The sequence below is a fragment of the Sceloporus occidentalis genome, unplaced genomic scaffold (assembly GCF_023333645.1).
Source record: "Sceloporus occidentalis isolate IW3139 unplaced genomic scaffold, rSceOcc1.0.p SCAF_179, whole genome shotgun sequence".
Taxonomy (NCBI): Eukaryota; Metazoa; Chordata; class Lepidosauria; order Squamata; family Phrynosomatidae; genus Sceloporus; species Sceloporus occidentalis.
This window is the reverse complement of record NW_028317159.1, coordinates 332,167-356,537: the sequence shown is the minus strand read 5'-3', so window position 1 is coordinate 356,537 and position 24,371 is coordinate 332,167. Positions and strand designations below refer to the sequence as shown.

General features: G+C 44.3%; 1 protein-coding gene across 1 annotated transcript; it reads left to right on the top strand.

Moving 5' to 3' along the window:
• Nucleotides 1–282: 282 nt before the first annotated feature.
• LOC149278819 (cytoglobin-like) lies at nucleotides 283–7,270 on the top strand. Its single transcript, XM_089501699.1, has 3 exons — nucleotides 283–425; nucleotides 6,527–6,758; nucleotides 7,106–7,270. The coding sequence occupies exons 1-3, from the start codon at nucleotides 283–285 to the stop codon at nucleotides 7,268–7,270; spliced, it is 540 nt and encodes a 179-aa protein (XP_089357825.1).
• Nucleotides 7,271–24,371: the final 17,101 nt, after the last annotated feature.

The following is a 24,371-nucleotide window of genomic DNA, read 5'->3' as shown; positions in this document are numbered from 1 at the left end:
GAGAAGGAGAGAAGAGGAGGGGGAGGAGGAGGGACGGGGAGATGAGATGTTTGCTCCCTGCCTCAGCATTCTGACAATGCCTTCAAATATCTTACTTTTGATCAGTTTATTTCAGGGCTGAGAAACACACACAGGCACACACAGGAGCTATGGACATAGCTGGGAGGTCTGACAATTAGACAGCAACCTGCCCAGATATCCTCACTACACCCCCATCTTCGTGAGCTCAGGGGGCTCTCATTCCTGGTTTGGGGACTGTGGTCATTTCATCGTGACGGGTCAATGGAGAAAGTCCAAGAAGAGAACAACATGGAGAGGTGGGATAGGCTGGAGGAGATTACGGAGAGCGAAAGAGATATAATCAAGGAGACCTGGGCACGCGTGTATGCCAACTGTGAAGACGTTGGTGTCTCTATACTGATCAGGTAACGTCTAAGCAAGCAAATGGAGCATCAGGCTCTCCACAGTCTGTCTCTAGCACACATACGCACACACATGCAGAAGGTCTCTCTCAATCTGTTACACACATACAAGAGAAACAGCCTCAATCTGTCATTATATGAGAGACTCAGAGAGAGAGAGAGAGGCTCCCTCCGCCTGCCAGGTACACACAGGCGCTAGGGAATACTGTAGCCTGAAAGTGTAACGATCTCAGGTACAAAGTGCTCACCAGTCTATCACACATGATGGACTATTTCCGTCTACAAGAGCATGGTTTCTCTTTTTAGTCTGCTGGTGTCACACATAACACTGGGTTTCCCAACTATGTAATTGCACCCATTTAACGGTAGTGCCCTTTTCGGCATTTATCCCTATAACAAGATTGCCTATAAGATCACTTTCTTAAGGTTTCACTGTTTCACAGAAAGAAGGATTGCTTTAGAGTCTCGGTGGCACACATTGAGATTTAAACCTTTGGGCAAATACTTTTAATATACGAAAGTTCGCAGAACGATGAATTAGAGTTAAATTGGGGTATTTGAAAAGTAGATTGTTTATGTTAAATATGGTTTCTTTCCTTCTCTTGTGTAAAAGTTGGCATAATACAAACCAGGGGTGGAGGCTTCTGCGAATCACCCGTGCCACTCAGTCAATGTACAAAGGTCTAGGAACTTTGAGGACAAAGCCCTTTCTGCTCTGAACTTGGACATACACTTTTAGCTTATCGCAGATGAACCGAATACTAAATATCGCAGTCAATGTTTTTTTTTTTACTTTACTGAGAGGCTGGTAGATCAGTGGAACAGCCTCCCAGCAGAAGTGGTTAACATGCACGGGATAGGGATATGGCTCCTGAATATAACACAAGGCCAACAACCAATTAAGGTTTAAGTCTTTAAAGCAGGAAAAACAGGCAGACTCGATGGGCCGAACGGTTCGTGAAATTCTGTATTGATTGATCTTGAAAAAATGAATGGCAATATTTTTGTTGTTCCATAGAAACGTACACATTTTCAGTGTTAAATAATTGAGCCATAAAGTCTTAAAACCTTAACTGCCTGCTAAACACCCATTGGTGCGCAGGCCAGTTGCATTATGGGAAACCTAGCTTGACTGACATAATGAGAGAGCTTCTATCTGTATGTGACGGTATCACACATTGCCGGGCAAGCCAGAGTTTTTAGTACAGAGGTCTATTCGCGCTACTTTGTTTTGTGCGTGTCCCAAGAGAGTATTTAACACGTATTTCACATAGAAGCAGGAAACAACCCGTGTCAACTCACAGAATCATAATAGTAGATTTTGCTACATTAATTCACAGAGGTTTGCGATTACTATGATGCCCATCTCATGGTATATGGACACCATTGTCTTATGGAATCTCTGTGCCCTGTCATTGTATGCCACACAAACATTCACAAAGTCCCATAGATTGAAAGGTTAACCTGGTTTCTCTATCACTAGGTGACATTGAGGTCCCACAAAATATCATATATCAGGCCTTAAAGGGTCAATCACATACAAGTGCAGAATGATTGGGATCTGCTCACATTAAGGTTCCCATGCTATCAAACAGAAAAAGAGGGAACCTCATTTGGGTCATACCAAGTCAATGTCACACACAAAAACACTACCAGACGTACATACAGAGGCGTTGGTGCTTCCTTGTAGAACATTGTACAGTATTATGTGTTGGCACTTGCTAAACTGATAAAGATAACAATAATCTAAAAAAAATGGGCACAGCATTATATCTCAGTGACAGCGGCACTAACAGAAAGTATCATAGGCGACGGGACTTATTACAGCAGGGGTGGTATATGTGACACTGACAAGGCCTTCTCTACAATGTTATGATGTCATAACATTTCAGTTCGCAGAATTCTCTTTGTTTAACAACCACAAAAAGTAGGTTCTCAGAATTCTGCCATACGTAAAAGGAACTTTCTCCCGCTGCGACACGCACATAAGTTCCTTTGGTCTCTTGGTGTCATGTTCCCCGTATTTGTTTGAGAAGAGGTTGAGGTTGTGCGGGGAGGTTGAGGACCAGTATAGAACAATGACAGCACTGGTTTTAAATAGCCACATATTTGTTCCACAGCGAGGATGGCATGCTCAGGACACAGTGGTCTCCTGGGTTGGCTGTTGTCACCTGTTGTCCCACTTTCACTACCCCTCTCCTTCCAAGTATACCTGTTCCCTCCTCCCACGCATTCTTCCCTCTCTATCCTTCTATCTCTTGCTCTCTCTCTCTATCTTCCTCCTCCTCTTCTCTAGCTGCCTCCTGCTGCTTCCCTGGCATCTCCTGGACCATTTGTGAATTAGCCGAGGGCGGCTGTTATAATTACATAGTTAATTAGCGTCTGCTCATTAAATTGGAATTACATGCCGGCTGTGAGGGGACAGGCCCGGGCACTGTGTGTGCATATTAATATATAATGTGTTTATATAACATATATACTTGTGGGTATTCATGCAAAACCTTTCGCTGTCTTTTAACCTGCCCAGCTCTAAGTAACAATTACCCCCATTCTTGAATTGTCTTATTGCCAGAAAATGAAGATTTACTCATAGGGCAATTCATGCACCGACCTAAACTCAAATGTACAAAAACATTCAGAAAAATATTAACAAACATAGATCTAGACGTGAAATTATTTAAGTTTCTGTGCTTTTGAATTATTGTAACATTGTTAAAAAAAAATAACTATTAGCGTTCACTGACATTCTGTGCACAGAGGCAATCATCACAAAATCACAAGAAAGAAGGAAGCCATTTTCTTCTAAGTATGCCTTTGATGAGGTAACTCCTTCAATATGTTGGGAAATAATTAGAAACAGCCCGATTTACATGAAATGCCAATTCATAGAAACATAGAATGTGTTGTGAGATAAAAACCATTGGGCCAACCTGGTCTGCCCAATTTCTGAATACTTTCCTTAGTCCCTGATCTTCTCATATATCTAGGATAGCCTTATGTCTATCCCATGCTTGCTAAAACTCCTTCACTCTATAAGCATCTACCTTTATACATCTATCCTTTATAATGTTGATTCCCTTTTCCACACCAGGCTTTTTATATTTCTACCTTAAGTAAAGGGCCAAGCTAACAGGAACAGCCCCTAAAGCCTACTGACGAGACGACATAGAGATATGGCCACGTTAGTAATAAATCCAGAAGAGTATGACCAATCTTTCCACGTCACTAAGTCCAGACACGCAAAGATAAAAGTTAAAATGAAAAGTCAATACCCTGTTGTGATAACATTGTGTGTTTTCTGCAAAGGGAGGTGGATAATATCAGTCTGTATTCACTAAATGCAACGGCGGATTCTATCCGAAGGGTTGAAAGAACAGAAGCCTCCATGATTATGTTTGAATAGATAGGTAACCATAGTTGTTTTTTTTTGTCTATGGTTTGCAATGAGATGGTCATCATCCAGCTTCACCTAAATTACCTTGATGACTCGTTATAATAGGCAAGGTTTTGGTAATTCTTGTAAGCGACCTGCTATCCATGCCAGTATCAGATACAAAAATGGTCAGTACTTAAAGGAGAAGAGTAGCTGACTCCCCCCCCCTTGAGAGAAGAAATCCATTGCAGTATACAATACCGTAGGTCAGCATTGACAAAAACTTAGTTTTATCTCATTTTGTTCTAATAAACTCCATGGAGGCTGCCATTGTTGTTGGTCATGATATTTTGAGTGACTTTCCCTGCTCATGGACCACACAGATGTCCAGCTAGGTAATTAAGACCAAGACATTCTATTGTTCACTGCAAAGCATTATGATAAGGAGTCAGGATGTTTGTCTAGTAGACTAGGCTAAAATAACAGAGCTTGACGCATACAAAGGCTAATAAGGAGCAGCTGGAAAACCTTTTATTATGGAAAAACTAGAACTGTTTTAAAAAAAAAATGAAAAAAGGCACAATAATTTTTTCAAACTTGCTTTAAATCTGATACTGTCCTAAAGACAGACACGGACTGTGCGGGGTCCCAAGGAAATGAATCCAATATTTATAAATATATTAACTAAATATCTTACTAATAAATTCAAGCAAAACTTTTATTTGATAATCCTTTAAAAAATCTGATATATGGCAAACTCACGGCCAGGGTTCTCAAGTCCTGTTGTGTATTAATGTATATTTGTTATGTGTGTTAACTGTCCCATTGAAAATGCACAGCGCATAATAATAATAATAATATTATTATTATAAGAAAAAAATATTGTTTAAGTGTCCAGAATAAGAAATATATGATTTAAAGACCTAAAATAAACAAACCATAATGTCCCCTGAAACAGGGGATTACTTATCAGCAGGGGGGTCAGTGAACAAAATATATATTTTTTGAATATCTTGAATAGGAGACAAGAAAAGGGATGATTACGCTAACTCCAGGACGATGAAAAATCCCAAAATGCATTTCGCAATGACACGTGTAAACTTTAATTACTGTCAGCAGCGGTTGTAAAATGCGTGGTTTGCATGGGGGTTCCAGATGTGCAGAACTCCATCACGACATCGGGAAACATAATTGTGACGGAAGCCTCCATCACTGGGGCCACTGGAGAAGCCTGACTGCCAGCCTCCTCCCTATTGACTATGGGCCCTGGGTTTGTAAAGGCTTCTGTGGCTACCCCCAGCAGTATCATCTCATCACTGGCTGAGGGGATTATCTCCAGCAGACAGCCAGGATCTGCCACCAGGGAGTGAGCACCATTCTTTGATGTTTAATGTTGTACAAATCAGTCTCCCCCCCTATTGTATTGTTAATCCCGTTACTGCCCCTGTTGTCTCTGAGAGGCAGATTAAGGGGCGGTTTGTGTCCCAATATCTTGTTTTATGTTAATGTGTGTTTTGCTGGATATATCCAGCTCTGTGTGTCTAAAATAAATCAGTCTTTGTTTGGTTTTACCCTACACTGAGTCTCGGCTAGTGACTGGGGAACCGGGGAAAGTGTGTTGTCCCAGGCTAAGGGAGCACAAGACAGCGGAGGTAGTCGGTCGGACTAGCCAGCTCCGTGACAATAATAAAAAATAAATTCGCATAAAATCCATACATTTTCTTACATTACAGACCATTAAAAAACTTTTTACAATTTAACGTGCTTTACCAGTGACAATTTAACCCCTTTTAATGTCCACACTTGGACTGATCCATAATCCAAATTATATGAGAAGAATTAGAGGCTATACGCCTTTTTTTATTTCCATACCCAATTCTCAGTTATTCTATAGTGATAGCTTCTTATACTTACTTGTGCGAATGATTTAAGCGTTCAGTCTTTATTTTCAGGAGAAGTCGAGATTTTGGACAAGTCACTGAATGAGACCCCAGTTCTTCTTTTAATTCAGATACGATTTTACATATAAGTATTTGCATTTATAAGATATGCATTTAAGAGCAGATAACAAACGTGTATACTGATATGCAAACACAGTTTATAGTACTTATAACACAGTAATACTTCTATATAATGAAGAAACAGTTCATAGATATTACCCTATACCATAGTAACAATCCAAAGCCTTGCATAGCATTGACAGGACCTTACAGAAGGACGATGGTTTGATTGCATTCTCCTAAACACCAGTTAACACAGTTATAGAAAACTCAGGCCACAGATATTGTTTGGCCATAAATCCCATACACCTCAGTCAGTCAACCACTGGACTTTTGAGGGCAAAGTCACAATAGTCATGGATCTTGTTTTGCTGGTTCCTAACTTTGGCTAAAGGTGGCTAGTAAAGTTCCTGCCTGGCTCCTAATTTCTATATAGATTTATGTAGAGAATATTGCAGCTTGTGGCAATAATTGAAGAAGTGTATGTTGTTGGTCCCTACTTGGCTAATGTAAAACATCTATGGGGTAAAAACATACATGTGGGTGGTCATTACACAGTAAAAATGCCCACCTCCTGTTCTGTGAACAGCTTTGGACCTGGGCATACTTGATTCTGTGCCAAATGTGGATCTCATTGTTCAGTCTGTGATGTATTATCTCCCTCTAACCCACTTCTTCTCCAATTATTTCTAACCTGGACACCTCCTCTCCTCTACCATTCCAAACAAAAGGTTCTTCGTCAACTTCCCCTCTGCCAAGCAGCATTTCAGCCAATTCAAGCATATGGAAGACCCCCTGGAGATGGAGGGCAGTGTGCAATTACGCAAGCATGGCCGGCGCGTGATGGGGGCAGTCAACAGCATTGTGGAGAACATTGGTGATCCAGACAAAGTGACTACGGTCATATCAATTGTGGGGAAAAGCCATGCGCTGAAACACAATGTGGATCCTGTGTATTTCAAGGTATGGAAACAATTTTTTTTTATCCGTTGAGACATTTTTTTCTTTATATTCTTGACCCTCTCTTTGATGATTCACTTCTTTGTTCTTGACTTTCAACTTCTTGTATCAGTCTCTAGCAGCTACGTTGGGAGGTCATTCCATTAATGGATAGGACTTTATAAACAACCGCATACATGTCAGCTTAGGAGATATCAAAATGACATTATGTATTGTTGGATATATACTACCGATCTTGTGAAGTGAAAATAAATAATAATAATCGTAAAATAGTAACACAGGTACAGTCCTATACACAACATTAATTATTAATGCTAATACAAAATTCTTCTGTCTTTTCTTCCCATTAGATCCTGACTGGGGTGATACTGGAGGTCATTGCAGAAGAGTATGCCAAAGAATTCACCCCAGAGGTACAGCTAGCTTGGAACAAACTACGGAACAACTTATACACTCAGATACAGGCAACATACAAGGAGGTGGGCTGGACACAATATCCTACTAACTCTGTGTGAGCACACTAATCCCCCAGAGATGCCCCAGCCAAGGACTTCACACCCTGACTGTCTCAGATCACCCAGACCTGGGGCAGTTGGGGTACACAGGTGGGAAGGGGTGGGTGGGCAATGGGTGGGAGGGCATTTAACCCCTTTGCTGCATGACTGGACTGTAGCACATTGGGGCAGCATAGGGGTTTGGTGTGGAATTGTTGCTAAAACCAGTGCTGGGTGGGTCTTTTCAAAATGGTAGATAAGCATGGTGGATTTGGCATAGCCGAACAAATACTTAGCCAAAACACAATGGAATGGAGACTGTGGGTGGGATGTAAAGGATTGAAGACAGAGGCTGTGATGCCAAAACATTTTGCAACCTCAGCCATGTACTGATTTTAGAACATTTATATAGGGAGGAAATATCTATCATGTTAAGGCAAGTACTTTTCAAACTGATCCTGCCAAGCTCTTTTCTGTCCCACATTTTCAAGCACGAGAAAAACATGATACTTTACAGAATCCAAATCCTAGCCCTTAAAAATTAAGAACTTAATAATCATTCCAATATGGACACAATCCCACCCAACAATCCCACACTCTTGTACTTGGCATGCAGGAAAACATGGAGGTCATATCCCAGTCAAGCTAGCTCATGACTTGTCTGGCAACACCTCAATAAAGGAAAGCAATTGTCATACTGGTATAGAAAAGGTTTTATTCACACTGTTCTGCCATCTTGTTTCGTCCCATGCCAGTAGGGGATTTTAGCGGGACCAAATTTAGAGGCTATCAAACAAGAAAGGCACTGTCACGGAGCTGGCTAGTCCGACCGACTACCTCCGCTGTCTTGTGCTCCCTTAGCCTGGGACACCACACTTTCCCCGGTTCCCCAGTCACTAGCCGAGACTCAGTGTAGGGTAAAACCAAACAAAGACTGATTTATTTTAGACACACAGAGCTGGATATATCCAGCAAAACACACATTAACATAAAACAAGATATTGGGACACAAACCTCCCCCTTAATCTGCCTCTCAGAGACAACAGGGGCAGTAACGGGATTAACAATACAATAGGGGGGAGACTGATTTATACAACATTAAACATCAAAGAATGGTGGTCACTCCCTGGTGGCAGATCCTGGCTGTCTGCCGGAGATAATCCCCTCAACCAGTGATGAGATGATACTGCTGGGGGTAGCCACAGAAGTCTCTACAAACCCAGGGCCCATAGTCAATAGGGAGGAGGCTGGCAGTCAGGCTTCTCCAGTGGCCCCAGTGATGGAGGCTTCCGTCACAATTCTCCCCCCTTCGAATTGGACTGACATAGGATGAGACCCCAAACGGGTTGAATCCGTAGTCAGTCAGTTTATTTGGCCCATTAATTCCCTCCCAAAATTGGTGCTCCTGCTGCTGCTGGGGAGATGGGCCGGCTGCGCCATCTCCCGGGTACCGCTGGGGAGTGATGCCGCCTGCATCCCCTCCCTGGTGCTCCTGTTGCCGTTGAGGAGAGAGTTCCGGTTGATCCGGTCCTGGAATTAGGTTCTGCTGCTGGGGGGGCGGGTCGGCCGCTGTATCTCCCTGAACTCCTGCAGCTTTGGTAGGTGCTGGGCAGAGGCCAGCGATGCTCTGCCTGGTTGCCAGCACTTCAGCTGGGGTTAGGGAATCTTGTGGGTCGGCCTGCCGCTGGGGAGGGAGGGCCGGTTCCTCTGCTCCCGGACATGTGAGCTGCCGCTGGGAAGATGGACCTGCTGTCACATCTCTCGGTTCCTCCCACTGCCGCTGGGGAGGAAAAACAAGTTCCTCCGCTCCCGGACATGTGAGCTGCCGCTGGGGAGAAGGGCTGGCTGCCACATCTCCCTGGATCCCTGTAGTCATTGCAGATGTGGGGCAGAAGCCAGCAGCGCTCTGCCCTGTTGCCAGCTCTTCAGATGGGACTAAGAGATCTGGGCAGACTGCCCAGCATTCTGAGGCCCCCGGTGTGGAGACTGCAGTGTTATCCACCCCTCTTGGGTTAACATCATCAGATGTAAAATCAGTTAGATCCACAATCTCTGGATCTGGTTGTGGAGCACAGTCGCACAGCTCCAGTATCGGATCTGGATTAGCTGCCCAGTATCCCTCTGACTCAGGGGTGGAGACCGCAGTCCCATCCACCCCGCCTGGGTCAACACCCTCAGCTGACCACTCAATCACATCCACAAAATCCATACAATCCCTGGACACTGGGGCATTCTGTTGAACGCGGTCAAACAGTTTTTTATACGCCTTCTCCAGTTCCCACTCCTGCGTAATTAAAAAGTCTAAATCACTTTTAAGTCCTAGTGCATCTGGGAGGTCCCACTCCCTGAAATCCCGGATGTCCTCAATCCGCCACTCCGCTGTACTGCCGAAGTCCGGATCCTCCTGAAGACTATCCCATAATAATCCAGGGCCACCAAAGTCATAGCCCTCTGGAGAACAATCTTTCGCAGTTCCCCAATATGCTTGCTCTGTATACCACTGCAGAGCCCTATAGTGATCTTCCAGCTCTACCTCCTGTTGGACCAGCTTGTCCAATTCGGATACCCATTGCTCCTGGGGTTGCTGTCCCAGGAAAGACATCCGTAGTTCCCGCTGGTCTCTAATCTTTTGTTCGGAGCTTGGAAGACACCGACCCCGGCGTATAACAGCCCTCTGCCATACTGACCGTCGAACCACTTGCCTCAGGTTCTGGTATTGTTCTGTAGGCAAAGCAGTGGTGTAGCAGGAGAGGATGACCCGCAGCAGTCCCTGGAATTTGGATACCACATCCATGTCCTTGTCAAGGCGACCGAAGTCTGCCGTCCTGTCGGTCAATCCCGGTAGAAAGTAAGTGTCCCTCAGACTAAGAAGAAATCCCACCGCTTGCCACCAATGTCACGGAGCTGGCTAGTCCGACCGACTACCTCCGCTGTCTTGTGCTCCCTTAGCCTGGGACACCACACTTTCCCCGGTTCCCCAGTCACTAGCCGAGACTCAGTGTAGGGTAAAACCAAACGAAGACTGATTTATTTTAGACACACAGAGCTGGATATATCCAGCAAAACACACATTAACATAAAACAAGATATTGGGACACAAACCTCCCCCTTAATCTGCCTCTCAGAGACAACAGGGGCAGTAACGGGATTAACAATACAATAGGGGGGAGACTGATTTATACAACATTAAACATCAAAGAATGGTGGTCACTCCCTGGTGGCAGATCCTGGCTGTCTGCCGGAGATAATCCCCTCAGCCAGTGATGAGATGATACTGCTGGGGGTAGCCACAGAAGTCTCTACAAACCCAGGGCCCATAGTCAATAGGGAGGAGGCTGGCAGTCAGGCTTCTCCAGTGGCCCCAGTGATGGAGGCTTCCGTCACAGGCACTTATAAGGGAGAGAGGAGAAAAGTGATTTATTACAAGAGAGGGTTGGACATAAGTTTTCTGTGTCAAATTAATGTCATATCTGTTAGCTGGAATATATGCTAAAAACAAATCTTTGCCCTCTTGCAATAAAATGACGAATATGAAGCAACAATACTGGATGAAGGGCTCATTAAGAGTATAAGATTGGCACATTTACATATCGTGGGTGGTAGGAATGGAATTAAGTTGCGGGTGGGCGAGAGGATTTTGGAATAGACCCAGCTGTATACACCCCTGGGCTGTGAGATGTTGTGTCATAATTCTGTCTGTCCTTATAATGTTCTGTTTTACTGTGATCTATAAATAAAGGAATACTATTGGAGCTGTCGCGGTTTATTTGTGTCTGGGTGCCCAAGGTTATAAAAGAGTAGATAGAAATAGTAGGATTAAAATACACAAATATAACCTAATCAAGTATATGATATAGCCGTACGGGAGTATGGGATTAACCTTACTCAGAACCATGTGCCATGTTATGCTGAAGTTGGGATTTTAATATTACTGTACCCAATATAGGGCAGAAATAAGACTACGTAAATAAATTAGAGAATTTATTTAATGTCAACAAAGAAACAGTTTTTTTATTTTTATATTTATAAAAGGAGTACCAGAATAAGGAGACGTGACACATTTGGCTAATTTCCAAAAGCTCTTTTGAATAGGAAATAGTTGAGAATTTTAAAATGTCAAGAATGTACATAAGGTTATGTTGAAGAACAAATAAATATTCCAGAGCAGCGGCCCCCCAAGTAATGATGGCTGTTAATATTTCGAATGTCTCTCCTAGTCACACAGAAGTTTTATTTTTTATTATTTATTGTTTTATGTAGCTCAATAATAATAATAATATGTAGCATTGTACAATGGGTAGACATTACAAGTAGTAATTACATTACAGGTGATGAGGGCCCTGCTCAGTTGAATTTACAATCTAATTTCATCCTCAGTCATTTAGTCTTTTTTATTCTTCAACTCTGCTGATTAAAGGAAACTGTCAAAAATACATGTTTGCCATGTTATTACACATTATTACACAAACTCAGTAGATGGGATCTACTTATGAATCTGTGACTGTTGCCTTCTGAAATAAGTTTGTAACATCTAACAGAATGCTACAATAATGTCTACAAAAGAACCCAACAATATCTTAAAGGTTTATTAGAACTTTGACATAATTAGAACAGTTGACACTAGTTTCTGTATTATTGATGCATTTTTAAAGTGTGATTTATAAAATAAGTTGTCTGGAGAGAACTGTTATCATGATGTTAATTATGGTAGACCTAGTTACTTTTGAAATACAATGTACCTTTAGGCTTAAAAGTAGCTCAGGAGAAACCTTGTGAGGCATGTTCTGGCATGCTAGTCTGTCTGGCAATGGAGTGTGCCAATGGCATGGACGGGTCGCTGTTGTGGACACTTCTAAAAACATCTTCAGGAGAACATGTGAGCACAAAAAATGGTGCTACCTGACAGGAAAGCAACTGCGTACTAAGTCCCTTTGAAGGGACAATCCCTTTTTTGGGACCAGAAACATCTGCCCTTTACTCCTCTCCTGATGTCCCTATTTTCTAAAAGCTAAAAGCACTCAGTGGTTATGAATATATCAACATGTTCCACGGGTCAAAAGGCAAAATAATATTGAAAGATCAATGCTACCATGGCCTAACCCCCTAAAAAATGTAAATGTTGGTAGGTATGTAACTGAAAAGCAGAATCCTGCACGCCGAGAAGAATGAAGGAATTAGAGGAGCAAACACTGCTTTCTTTACTTATCCTGGAAAAAATGATCATGGACAACCTCTTCACACCTATTCTGTTTGTATGGATGAAAGATACAATCACTTTTTTAAGACGTTTTATATTATTATGACAGGGAGCCCAGACAACCAACTCGGTTCTTATCTGCTTGCATTATCGATGTCCTTATATTTCAATTAATCTAACACCAGCTTTGACCGCATATATCAGCCTCAGACAGGAGTGTCTCTACCTGAAGCCTGTTCGAGTAAACCGTCAATCACATTCCGACAGACAGCTGTTCTGTGATGGCCACTGAAGATCCTTTTGGGTTGCTGGAACTAGGAAATACATGATTAAGGATTAGAACGTTGCAGTTAACCCATGCCAGCATAAGGTCTTGTTATAAATTTTTTGTTCTGCTGTTGTGTATCGATCCCTATTTCCTCCAACTCTTACTGGCAATAAATAAAAGGTACCCACGTTAGAGCTATTGGATGAGTCTTCTGGCAGGCAACGGGTTAAAGCTTCACATCCTGTGCTGAATGCGTGGGTGTCAGCTGGTGGAACCATGCAGAACCATAGGTGACAAGGAGCATCTGTGTGAGCTGTCACATCCCCAGTTCCAGAGAGAAGAGGTCACAAAACAGGACTCACCCGCCCCCCCCCCCTTCCTCCTTCACATGGATGGAAGAGCAGGGAACCAGCTATGGGAACAGCTGGGAGGAAGGATGGGACCGTGAGAGATCTGCAGAATATTCCCCTTTTAAATTGCAGAGCATTATTCCGTCAATTACATTAGATCCATAAAGCACTGTAAATCCTATAATAGAAAGTCAATATAACACCGCACAGACATATACTAAAGCCAGCGGAAACCATTAAATTGCACCAAAACCAGCTGCGAAACATTGCAGAACCAGTTCTTTACAGCCTGAAAAGCTTTTGCCGGCAATACACACAAGATCTGCAGGGCTCCGTACAACAAAAATCCCATGCGGAGAGTTAAATGGGAAAATTACTATGATTTGCAGAGCACTGAACTGCAAAATATGCAGTTTCAGAGGAGCACTGAAATACAGAACCACCTTGTGGGGAATACATTGGGCCAACCTCTGCAGATTTATGTAACAGGAGATACGATGGGGTGCATGTTTTTGGAAGATGATCTACTGAACCCTATAAATCATATAAATCAAAGTATATGAATCCTGCAAATCACTGCAGGTAGATTCTGGCTCTGTTTACCAACGAACAGGGGAGTAGACGTAACGTGCGTTATACTTCACAGATCTTCACTAGAGGGTACACACCGATACACAGCGTCTGTAAAACGTTGCCTATGGGCAAAAACAAGCCAGCCATCAGAAATCTAGGGGCGCAGTCAGGCCCGGACTGGGACAAAAAATAGGCCCGGGCATTTAAGACTGAGCAGCCCATTTTTATTTATTTATTGTTAAAGCCCACCCTTCATGTGCCATCTTTCCCTTTCCCCAAATCACTTAAACATTCATGATAGACACAAACACTTACTCACTCATTCACACAAATCATTAACACACATTCATTAATGCAGTCTCACAAATCATTCAAGAAATTCATCCACACATGAATTCATTCATTCTCATACGCATTCACACAATTCATCCACACATTTTTTCATTCATTCTTGTACGCATTCACACTACCCCCTCTCCCCATCCCCTTCTTATCTGCCCCTTATCACTATGTACCCCCTTCCCCATTTCTCAATATGTACTCAATATCTATCCCCCTCTACCCCTTTCTATCTAACCCCCCTCCCTTACCCTACTTACCTTGCTGCCGGAGTAAGCAGCAACTGCGACCAGGTCCGCCACTCTAGGGGGCCGGGCAGCCCCCACCAGGGCCGACCTTAGGGGTCTGCGGCCGCACAGGGCTTAAATTAAAACATCGGGGGTTTTTTGTTGTTTTTTTAAAACTTTATTTAACATCTTCCATGTTAAATAAAGTTAAACAAACTTTAACATGAAGGATGTTAAATAAAGTAAACAACCCCCCCCCCCGATGTTTTAATTTAAGCCCTGTGCGGCCGCGCACCCCTAAGGCCGGCCTTGGTGGGGGCTGCCCGGCCCCCTAGAGTGGCGGACCCGGTCGCAGTTGCTGCGGGCTTAAGGGGAAGGTGCCCCTTATGCCCTGCGTTAATGCGGCCGCATAGGCCCAGTCAGTCCGGTCCTGACTGAGCCTATTTTAAAGGTAGGGCCCTGGAACTGCAGCTCCATCAGCCCCTACGTCAATCCGGCCCGGTGTGCCCGATGGCCAGTCCGGGCCTGGGCGCAGTACAAAGCTAAACTCAGGTTTCCCCTACCCTTACTCCCACAGCCCACAGCTCCTCTAAAGTCCAGAAATGGGGCCATCTTTGCCCAAAAGCCGGCAAGAGTCCAGACAGGACAGCCCCAGGTCTGTAAGTGCTGATGAGGGGTACTGCGACAGATCGAGAAGTCCGGGGTTGTACTCCTCTGGTGGCGGCCCTGAGCACAAGACTGATACAGCATTATAGAAGGATATCTTTAATAGAATGATAAACCATGGACAGACATGAACTTCCAAAGCAGATTCATTAGGCCCCCAAAGCGGTGCAGATGAGAAACATAAGACGTGTAAGCACTTTGCATGATATAGCAACTTAAACAGCACTACACGGGAACTATACCACACATACAGAACTTTATATAGGTAAACGTATAGAAGCTAAAGCACTGCATGCACATGTTAGTTTGCCCTACAGCAAAGGGTCCTGCATAGGGTTCTATGAGAAGTACTTAATGCGATATACTGGGATGCTGCAGATTATTACACATGGAAAGCACAATGTGCGCTGGTGTATAGAACATTTGGCACAGGGATGAATATAGTGGCTCCAGCATTTCCCCCAAAGGCTTTTGATATAATGATTCACAGAGCAGAACATGCAATGAAAAACCACCAGAATGCACAGCCACTAGAAAAATTCCTTGCAGAACATTGCATAATTCTGAGAACAAGAAAGCAAATGGTATGAGCCAAGAAAATTAAACATCTGGAGACATAAGATCAACATGAGGGAGTCCTCTAGCCTGACATTGTCCCACTTAAGAGGTCAGAGGGTCTCCCCATTCAGTACCCCCATTTCCTCTCAACTACACATGTTTTCCAACAGGATCATGTATTTTTTCCATTTTGACAATTTTACATAACATGTTCGTTGGCTTTTTCTCAAGCTCAGTTTATTATCAAAAGAACCTACAATATAGGAATGGATTGAGTAAACTTGTTTGTAATAAGGTATAGCATAAGCAATGATGAGCTATCATCAGTATTAGATGTAAGTTACATTGGCACCAGGAGCTTAGTGTTATTGGAAGATTCCTGACTTCTCTGTATGTTATGGGACATATTTTTAGTGCTAAATGTCTACTTTCCAATTTAATATACTATGTTACAGAGGTGTCTCATATATCTCTACATCTCTCTATATCTGTGTACCTCTCCCTATCTGCTATCTCCCATTGCTAATTGCTAGTACTTGTCCTTTGTATCTCCTTTTTTCTATTTCAATCCCGTTCCTGCCTTCAACTCATAATGTGTTCCTTTTAATTAGACTTGGGCGCCAGCCAACTCTTCATGTCCGTCTTCATGGGGAAAAAAATCTTCGTATTCCGCGAATATTCGTCTGTTCCTGTCTTCGGTTCGGGCGAATATTCGTGTGCATTCTTCGTGTTCGTTTTTGTCTTTGTTTTTTTCTGGTTTTTTTTAGAAGGGGTTAATACGGGGTTAACGCGGTACCGACTACGCAGCAGCTTTGGCGCCAGGAGTTTAAATGTCCGTACGAGCGACCCTATTGGTCGCCAGCAGGGGGCTCCTCTGCCATCAACCAATGAAATACAGGTAACAACAGTTAAAAGTCCGTACAAACGACCAATAAAGTCGCTTGTACAGACCTTTAACTGTTATACCAGAGAGACCAGTGGTCTTTGTCTGCCAAGTTGCTGGGCCAGGATTTTAAAAGTCTGTACGAGCGACCCTGTTGGTCGCCAGCTGGGGTTTGGCTGGCATCAACCAATTGGAGGAGGACCCTGCAGGCAACCAATAGAGTCGTTCGTTAAGCCCCATAACCACTGACTGTGAACCTACGGATTTCCGCTTCCGTCAACCCCTGCGATGCTCAGGAGATAAGGTAGGCTAGATGGGGAAGGGACCAGGGAGATTAGTAGACGAAGACGAAGATTCTTCGTGTTGTGTGTCTTCGTCTTCGTGTACGTTTTACTGCCGCTATCTTGCTTCTTCGGGACGAACATAAAAACGCACTCTTCGTGTTCGTTTTCATGTTAGCCCGAAGACGAATGCACAAGTCTACTTTTAATAAACATCTTCACCTTAAACTCAAATTACTCTTTTTACTGATCCCCAAACCTCAATCCACTTCCTTTTACATGATCCTGGAACTCAGGGTACCTCCAATTACTAAACAACTTAATATATATCTCCTTTCTATAAGTAGTCTCTGTACCCAAGGCCCATTTCCTGATAATAATCCCTTATTTTTTTAATAATCACAGTGCCTTGCATATATCAAATCTGTAATCCCTGTTTTCAATACTCTTCCCATTAACAATCCAATTACCCTATTCATTTTAGAATTCTGAGTACCGTGGAATTGTCAGACTTCCCAATGAAGGTGAACTTTAGGCTGGACATGAAATTAATGGTAGACATGATAAATAAAATTTAATTTATAGGCTATTCTAAAATGATTTGGATCATGCACAAGCATTGAGGTTAGAGTTACTACACAGCTAGGATGAGGAGACTTTCAAATTGTCTGAGACAGAATAGGAATCTCAAGATCTCTCTCACAACCCCGGCAGTCTCCTGGGACCAGAAAATAGTCCTGAAATGAAAAAAGCATAACACTGACTATACCCCTGCAGTGTGTAGAACAGCGTGTGTTTGCGTGTTTTTATATGTGAAGAAGATATGTGTGCGTGTAAGTGTGAGATACTAGATGCAGTGGGCGGTTTAGATGTGGATACTCCAATCTCCAAGGGCATCACCCTCTGGAAATCAGATTACAGGGGTCAAAGGGTATAATCTCGGGGTGGGGAGTGGTGTTTGGCCTAGCCTACTTCACACCCATTCTTTATCCTATATGAAATTGGTTTGGCTCTTCATCTTGGCCCCTCCTGTGTTTTATAAGAAGCAGGAGAGCTCCACGGAGTCCTGGGACAGTTCCTAGGTATTTGTATAATGCCCCTAAGCAAAGTTCTAGGGTATGCGAAAAGGCAGATTGAAAAGTTAGTGCACAAATGTGTACTTCACAGACATGATTTCATGCTCCAGAATTCCAAATATCAAATGTGGTCAATCTATGGTATTGTTTTACAGACAGCCTAGGAGAGGCCCAAAGTAGGGTAAATAATAAGTCTGTACAGAAAATACTTGGGGGCCATATCCAGCAAGTAGGCCTCTAATTAGACAAACATGAAGTACATTATGTTCTTCCTGTTAGTAATTTCTGTCCCTCATCTCCTTCCCTCTTTCCCCCCCAATTTATTTTTTCTCTTCTTGCTCAACCTCTCTTCCTGTTATCTCCTGACCCTCTGCACCCACTCCCATCCAGCTGTTCCTTGTTATTTCTCAGATCATAGTGGTTTCTTTCCAGTTTAATTTGAAACGTCCGTTTATTTAAAATAGCGATTTTCACTGGAATTGCAATAACTTTGCCAGAAATAATGTCAGAGAGGTACTACGTGTGAAGTGATTTTTTCTGGTCCTAGAATGAGGTATTAATTGTGGAAACCAAATCCCTGCTCTTTCCATACTCATTCTTGTGGGTTTTAGGACTGTAGCACACTATGATACCCTCATACCCAGCAAACATTCTGAGGAACATTTGCCCAAAGAGAGACAGAGGGACTTTTTGCCCAAAGACAGACTGTCCATTCAGAAAGGGGCAGTTTCAAGGTATAGGTAACATCAGGGTTCAAGTTAAAATAAATGTTTTTCTCTGCAAAGGTGATTTTAAAGGAACTGAAATTGAGAGGAGGAGAGAAAGACATTACATAGTGTGTTCCAAAGCCATATATGCAAACTAGGCCTATGGTGATAAACTAGTAGGAGGTTCTTTGCTATAGGAAGGTGGTAGAAGCATATCTCATATCTCAAGGAGCTAAAAATACAAGGCTGGTCATGTCCAGAGATCCGAAAGGCAGAGAGGGAAGAGGTGATAAGAGATCATGTCATGGAACAAGCATAAATGTTTAAGAGCAAATAAATATATGGGCTATTCCATAGTATAGGAAAGGTATGACATAAATTACTTCACAAACCCCCGCGTGCCAAACTTCAGAGGACACTTTATGTAGTCAAGCCATGCCAGATGAATTTACCTTTGTGAGGGTTTTAGGAAGGGTGTCTATGGAGGGCTTGTATCCGCATTGGAACCCAAGCTGAAGGATATTAGTGGGTTTACTCGCTAAAGCAGGAGTTTGGAGAAGAGGTGAACATTTCCCTGATGAGCTTCCCATGCAAGAAGAGCTTGGTTTGCCATGGACAATGTATAGCTGACACAATGAGATTTCTTGAAAGTCATCTCATTGTACTATGCCTTATTCAGGGCCAACTCGTCCATTTGCAGGACAAATTTCTCTTGATAATACATTGTGGAGTCAGTAAGTTAAAGTGGCAACTCTACTGCAAACACCTCTAGTGGATAAACCTTCCCTGAATGGCAGCACAAAAAAAAATGTCCTTCCCAGAGAGCCTAAATCTACAAAACACAAGGAGACAGCAGAAGGTTTGGTTACCTGGTGCCTCTTTTAGAAGATCATGTCTGGGATATTTTTACTAGGTCGCATGAGACGTGTCTAGTATAGCTGAGCCAATGGCATTTTTAATAGAGACTATGCTAAGCCATATTGTTGAGGAACTATGGGCATCCAAGTTGACATCAAGTTCCTGCCATATACTCAGGGATCTAAGGGGTCAAGCAATGCTTGTAATTATCTAGATACATTATAGGACCTAATTGACAGGTTCCCCTTCCCTGCAGATGTAATGTTTAACATAAGGGTTAAATAGAGCAAAATTGGAGAAAAAAAATAATGTTTTATAATGCACACCCACACACTCTCTGGCCTGTGCATGAAAATGGGAACAAATAAAGGAATGGAACAGTAAAAGATTTAAGAAATTCTGTCTTGATTATGTCTTTATCTCCAAATGTGAGTTTAATCTTCCATTTATTTCTAATTCAGTGTTTGCTTAATGGTCCATTGATATGCAAAGTCTCCAAACTCATTAACTCTCCGTTTCAGAGGATCAGCATTTTAGCATATGGTGCCAAAATAAGTCTATACTGACATTTTCTGCACAGCACTACAGTATAAAACCGCAGATGATTATACAAGTTGTGTAGTTCTGAGCTTACACTAAAGAAACACTTATTTAATGTTAATCCTCTAGATGGTAAGTTTGCAAACAGAGCCTTCTTTACCTATTAAAGTTTTAGTCTGCCAATTCTAGTTGTCATTGAATTAATGTACTGTAAAAAGCGATGTGTAAATTGTTGGTGCTAGAAAAAAAATAAAAGATAATAAATGTTCTCAATGCTTTGCCAAACATGAAATAATAATAATAATAATAATTATTGAGTTCTTCATGTATGACAGAAAGCATTCATAATGCAATCCTACCCCCTAATGGCTGCAATTTGACATTACCGGCTTCCGCAGTAGTTTGACAAAATTTTCATGAAAAATATAATATTTTTGGGGGGCCCACCTGCCAGTGGCATTCCAAGGGGTGGTAGGCACAGACTGACCAAAATGGGGAAAAAAAACGCACTTCGCAAATGTGGCCTTTTAGCCCCCAAACAACCATGCATGGTATCACTGTCCTCAAGAGATGTTGCTGAACACATATTGGGGTGTTTGACAGTGACGTATAGCAGGAGTGGTAAATTCATACCTGAAGTACGAAAAAAACCACACACACACAAAAAAAAAAATGCCACCACAAATTTTGACAAAGGCTGCTGGTAAAATTAGTGCAAGGAAAGGTTTAAAATACCGGCATTTGAAATACCCTGCGGTGTCTAGTTTTAAAAAATATATGTTTTGATGGGGTACATTAAACTTCACCAGCTTCAGATAGCTTCCAAATAGGACATGGTGGCAGAAGGAGCAGATGTCAAAGTTCTAAGTTAAAAATGGTGGCATTTTACCACCCAAACAACCCCACAAACCCATGCATGAGGAGAATCACTATACTCAGGAGACGTGGCTGAACAAATATTGGGGTGTTGTTTGGCAGTGACATACCAGCAATTGACATCTTGGGGTGTCTAAGTTTCAAAACTACGCTCGATTATAAGACAACCCTGATTATAAGACGACTGTTACAGGGTCACCGTACCCAAGGCTGGGTACCCCTGTTTGAGGGCTGAGGAATCACCAGTCAGTCCCTCGTACGGATCGCACTCAGCTATCCACGGATCATCCAGACCACCATTCGTAGTAAACCAAGAAGAACTCTCTTTATTACAAACACACAGAACTTTATACAATCTCAATGCAATGTGTACCGAACCCAACCCCCAATCCCATCAGCCACATCCCATCACAAATCCCATCAGTATACAGGGGATGTATCAGGTGAGGGGATTACAGAATACAATGGGTTCCCCCACCTGTGTTATCCCCCCTGTAGTGCGGGTGCCGTCTGGGCAGACAGGGCTGTGCTGGCTGATTAAGAGGATCGTCTCTTTGAAGGCTGGGGCTGAAGCCACATCAGTCTCTGGGCCGGTTACACAATAAACACAACATAAAACATTACCGGGTCACGGTATACGGAACCGGACACAAAAGTGCTCCATGACCCGGCTAAACTTCATATGACCTATGAGCCAGCTAGCCTGGACCTGTCACAGATCTCCCCCTTGACCAACGGTCCGACAGACCAGGCAGATCCTCACGGGTCTGCTGCAGGCTGTCCGAGTGGACAAAGTTCAAAGGTGCAGGCCTTAGTTCATGGCCCCCTTTGTCAGAAGCATCCATTGAAGGTGGGCCAGGGCCCTGGTTGCCCAAACGGATAGTCAGTAGTCCTCTGTGAATTGGAGGACGGTCCCAGCTCAGCTGGGGGCACATGGCTATCCCCCTCACCGGGGTAACAGGGGCACCTGGAGACTCTTGCTCCCTAGTCTTGGGAACTGAGTCTGGGGCAGCTGCCAGGCCAGGGTGGTTGCATGGAAGGAAAACCCTGCTGATTGGGCCGGGGGCACTCGGGGAACCAGGGAAACACGTAGAGGTAGTAAGCGAGGCCTCTACCGGGACACTGGAGTAACCTAGGGGACACACTGGGACAGGAACAGGTGCCCTTACAGGGTTATTGGGCGAGCTAAGCAGCTCTGCGGGGTACTCAGGGGACCCAGGGGAATACTCCGGGGCAGGGACAGGTGCCAATACTGGACCACCGGGAGGGTTAAGCAGACCCTCGATCTTCCTCTCTGGGACAGGTGCCTCTGCCTGGGCACGGGGAGAGTCAGAGGAACACTCTGGGACAGTGACCTGGGCTTCTAGGAGGACACTTGGGGAACCAGGGATCACTTCGGAGAACACAGGGATAGGAACCAGGGCCTGCGCCAGGCTACTGAGAGGACCCAGGGAACTCGGCAGCCCCTCTGGCGTCCTCGCTAGGTTAGGGAATGGTGCCTCTACCGGGTCACTGGGGACTTCAGTGGGAACCTCTGGGGCAGTGACCCGGGCTTCTCCCAGGACACTCAGGAAATCAGGGGGACAGTCTGGGGCACTGGCTTCTACGGGCATAGCTAGGGGTTTGGTGAGGGGGATTGTGCCACTTACTCGGGCGGTGGGGACAGTCATCTCTTCTGCCGGGGTAGAGCAGCCAGGGTTGTTGGTGAGGACTTGGGTCGGAGCTTTTGGCTTCCTCCTCCGCTTCTTCTTGCTGGCGAGGACCTCGGTTCTTCTCGCCAGGGCAGGGGCCGCGGAGTAGGTGAAGAGGACCTCGGTCCCACTCCCGCAAGTTGTAGTACCATGCTCCCAGTCTCCTTGTAACTCCTGGAGCTCCACTCTCCGCAGCAATTCTTTATAGTCCCTCTCGAGCTGCCATTCCTCTTGGACCAGGCAATCCATAACAGTCTCCAGCTCGGGGGGAATAGCATAAACCAGGACTTCTGCACAGTTGTCCCAGATTGTATCCCTGCGGTACTGGCAGGGGCTTCCGAAGGACGAGTCAAATTGGAAGGCATCATATATCAGTCCTGGGTCGACGGGGCTATACAGCATCAGAGGGTCGCTGTGGTCTTCACCTGCTAACTGCTGGGAGAATCCCTGGTAGCGGCTCTGGAGGTCGAGCTCTGCATATATGAGACCCCTCAATTCGTCTTCCCACTCCGGCAACGGGTTCTCCCCCAGGAGTGGAACTCGTATATCCCACATTGTCCAGTACTGTGCCCAGTATGATTCAAAGTGGGGATGGGAGAAATCATCCCTCCAGTCTGCAGGCGCAGACTCTAACTGCCATTGCTGGTGTTCCAGCTCACACACCTCGGCTGTAACCTGGTCTGTCTCATCCTCTGGTTCTCGGAAGGGTTGGATATCCTGGTATGATATTTTGGTGGTCTGTTCCCCTAGTCTGGGAGATACAGACCCACTCTGGCTCAGTTCCTGGTGACACATTTTAATCACCGCCGTCACTTGCTCCGATGTAGCCCCTCCTGGGTACAGGGATAAGTGCCATAGAATGTTCTTTTGTAGAGCACTCAGTCCGAGGCTCTCCTCTGGGGCATCCTGGTGCCGGTCCATCTCTCTGCAGTCCGCAATCAGAGTAGCCTTTCCTTTGCTACAAACCTCCAGGAGCTCTCTCGGTATCTCTCGTCTGCAATCCCAGTTGGTGGTTTGGATTTCACCCAAGTCGTGGGATTCTTCCCACCGCTGCCAACCAATGTTACAGGGTCACCGTACCCAAGGCTGGGTACCCCTGTTTGAGGGCTGAGGAATCACCAGTCAGTCCCTCGTACGGATCGCACTCAGCTATCCACGGATCATCCAGACCACCATTCGTAGTAAACCAAGAAGAACTCTCTTTATTACAAACACACAGAACTTTATACAATCTCAATGCAATGTGTACCGAACCCAACCCCCAATCCCATCAGCCACATCCCATCACAAATCCCATCAGTATACAGGGGATGTATCAGGTGAGGGGATTACAGAATACAATGGGTTCCCCCACCTGTGTTATCCCCCCTGTAGTGCGGGTGCCGTCTGGGCAGACAGGGCTGTGCTGGCTGATTAAGAGCCCCAGCCAGATTATAGGATCGTCTCTTTGAAGGCTGGGGCTGAAGCCACATCAGTCTCTGGGCCGGTTACACAATAAACACAACATAAAACATTACCGGGTCACGGTATACGGAACCGGACACAAAAGTGCTCCATGACCCGGCTAAACTTCATATGACCTATGAGCCAGCTAGCCTGGCCCTGTCACAACGACCCCCCAAAATTTGAATATTAAAAAAGTTTTACTAGTAAATATTAATTCACATGTAAACTATATTTTTACATTTAATAAAAACTATGGAGAAAAATGCATTTTTTGTTTGTATTTCCTTTTATTTGCCAACCTGCCCCCAGTTATGCCTTATATCCCTTTTGTATATGCCACTCCCCACCCGAAATGCCTTATACCCCCTATATGCCACTCTGTCCCCCAGAAATGCCTTATACCCCCTATGTGCCAATCTGCCTCCCTCAGGGGCGGGCAGGGCCGGCTCCCCAGGCCGCCACCATGGGCGTCTTAAATGCGGGACAAAAGCCTGCATTAACCGTGATCGCAGGGGTCGCAATCCCGCGATCATTTCCACAGAGGCCCTGCCTCTTACCTGTGCGTTGCTCGCTGTGCGAGCAGCAT

Bases quoted from the DNA above. Each gene is read 5' to 3' on its own strand.
- LOC149278819 (XM_089501699.1), top strand. From the start codon at position 283: ATGGAGAAAGTCCAAGAAGAGAACAACATGGAGAGGTGGGATAGGCTG. The intron at 426-6,526 runs GTAACGTCTAAG...TCCAAACAAAAG, and splicing joins GGTGTCTCTATACTGATCAG to GTTCTTCGTCAACTTCCCCT. The intron at 6,759-7,105 runs GTATGGAAACAA...TCTTCCCATTAG, and splicing joins TGGATCCTGTGTATTTCAAG to ATCCTGACTGGGGTGATACT.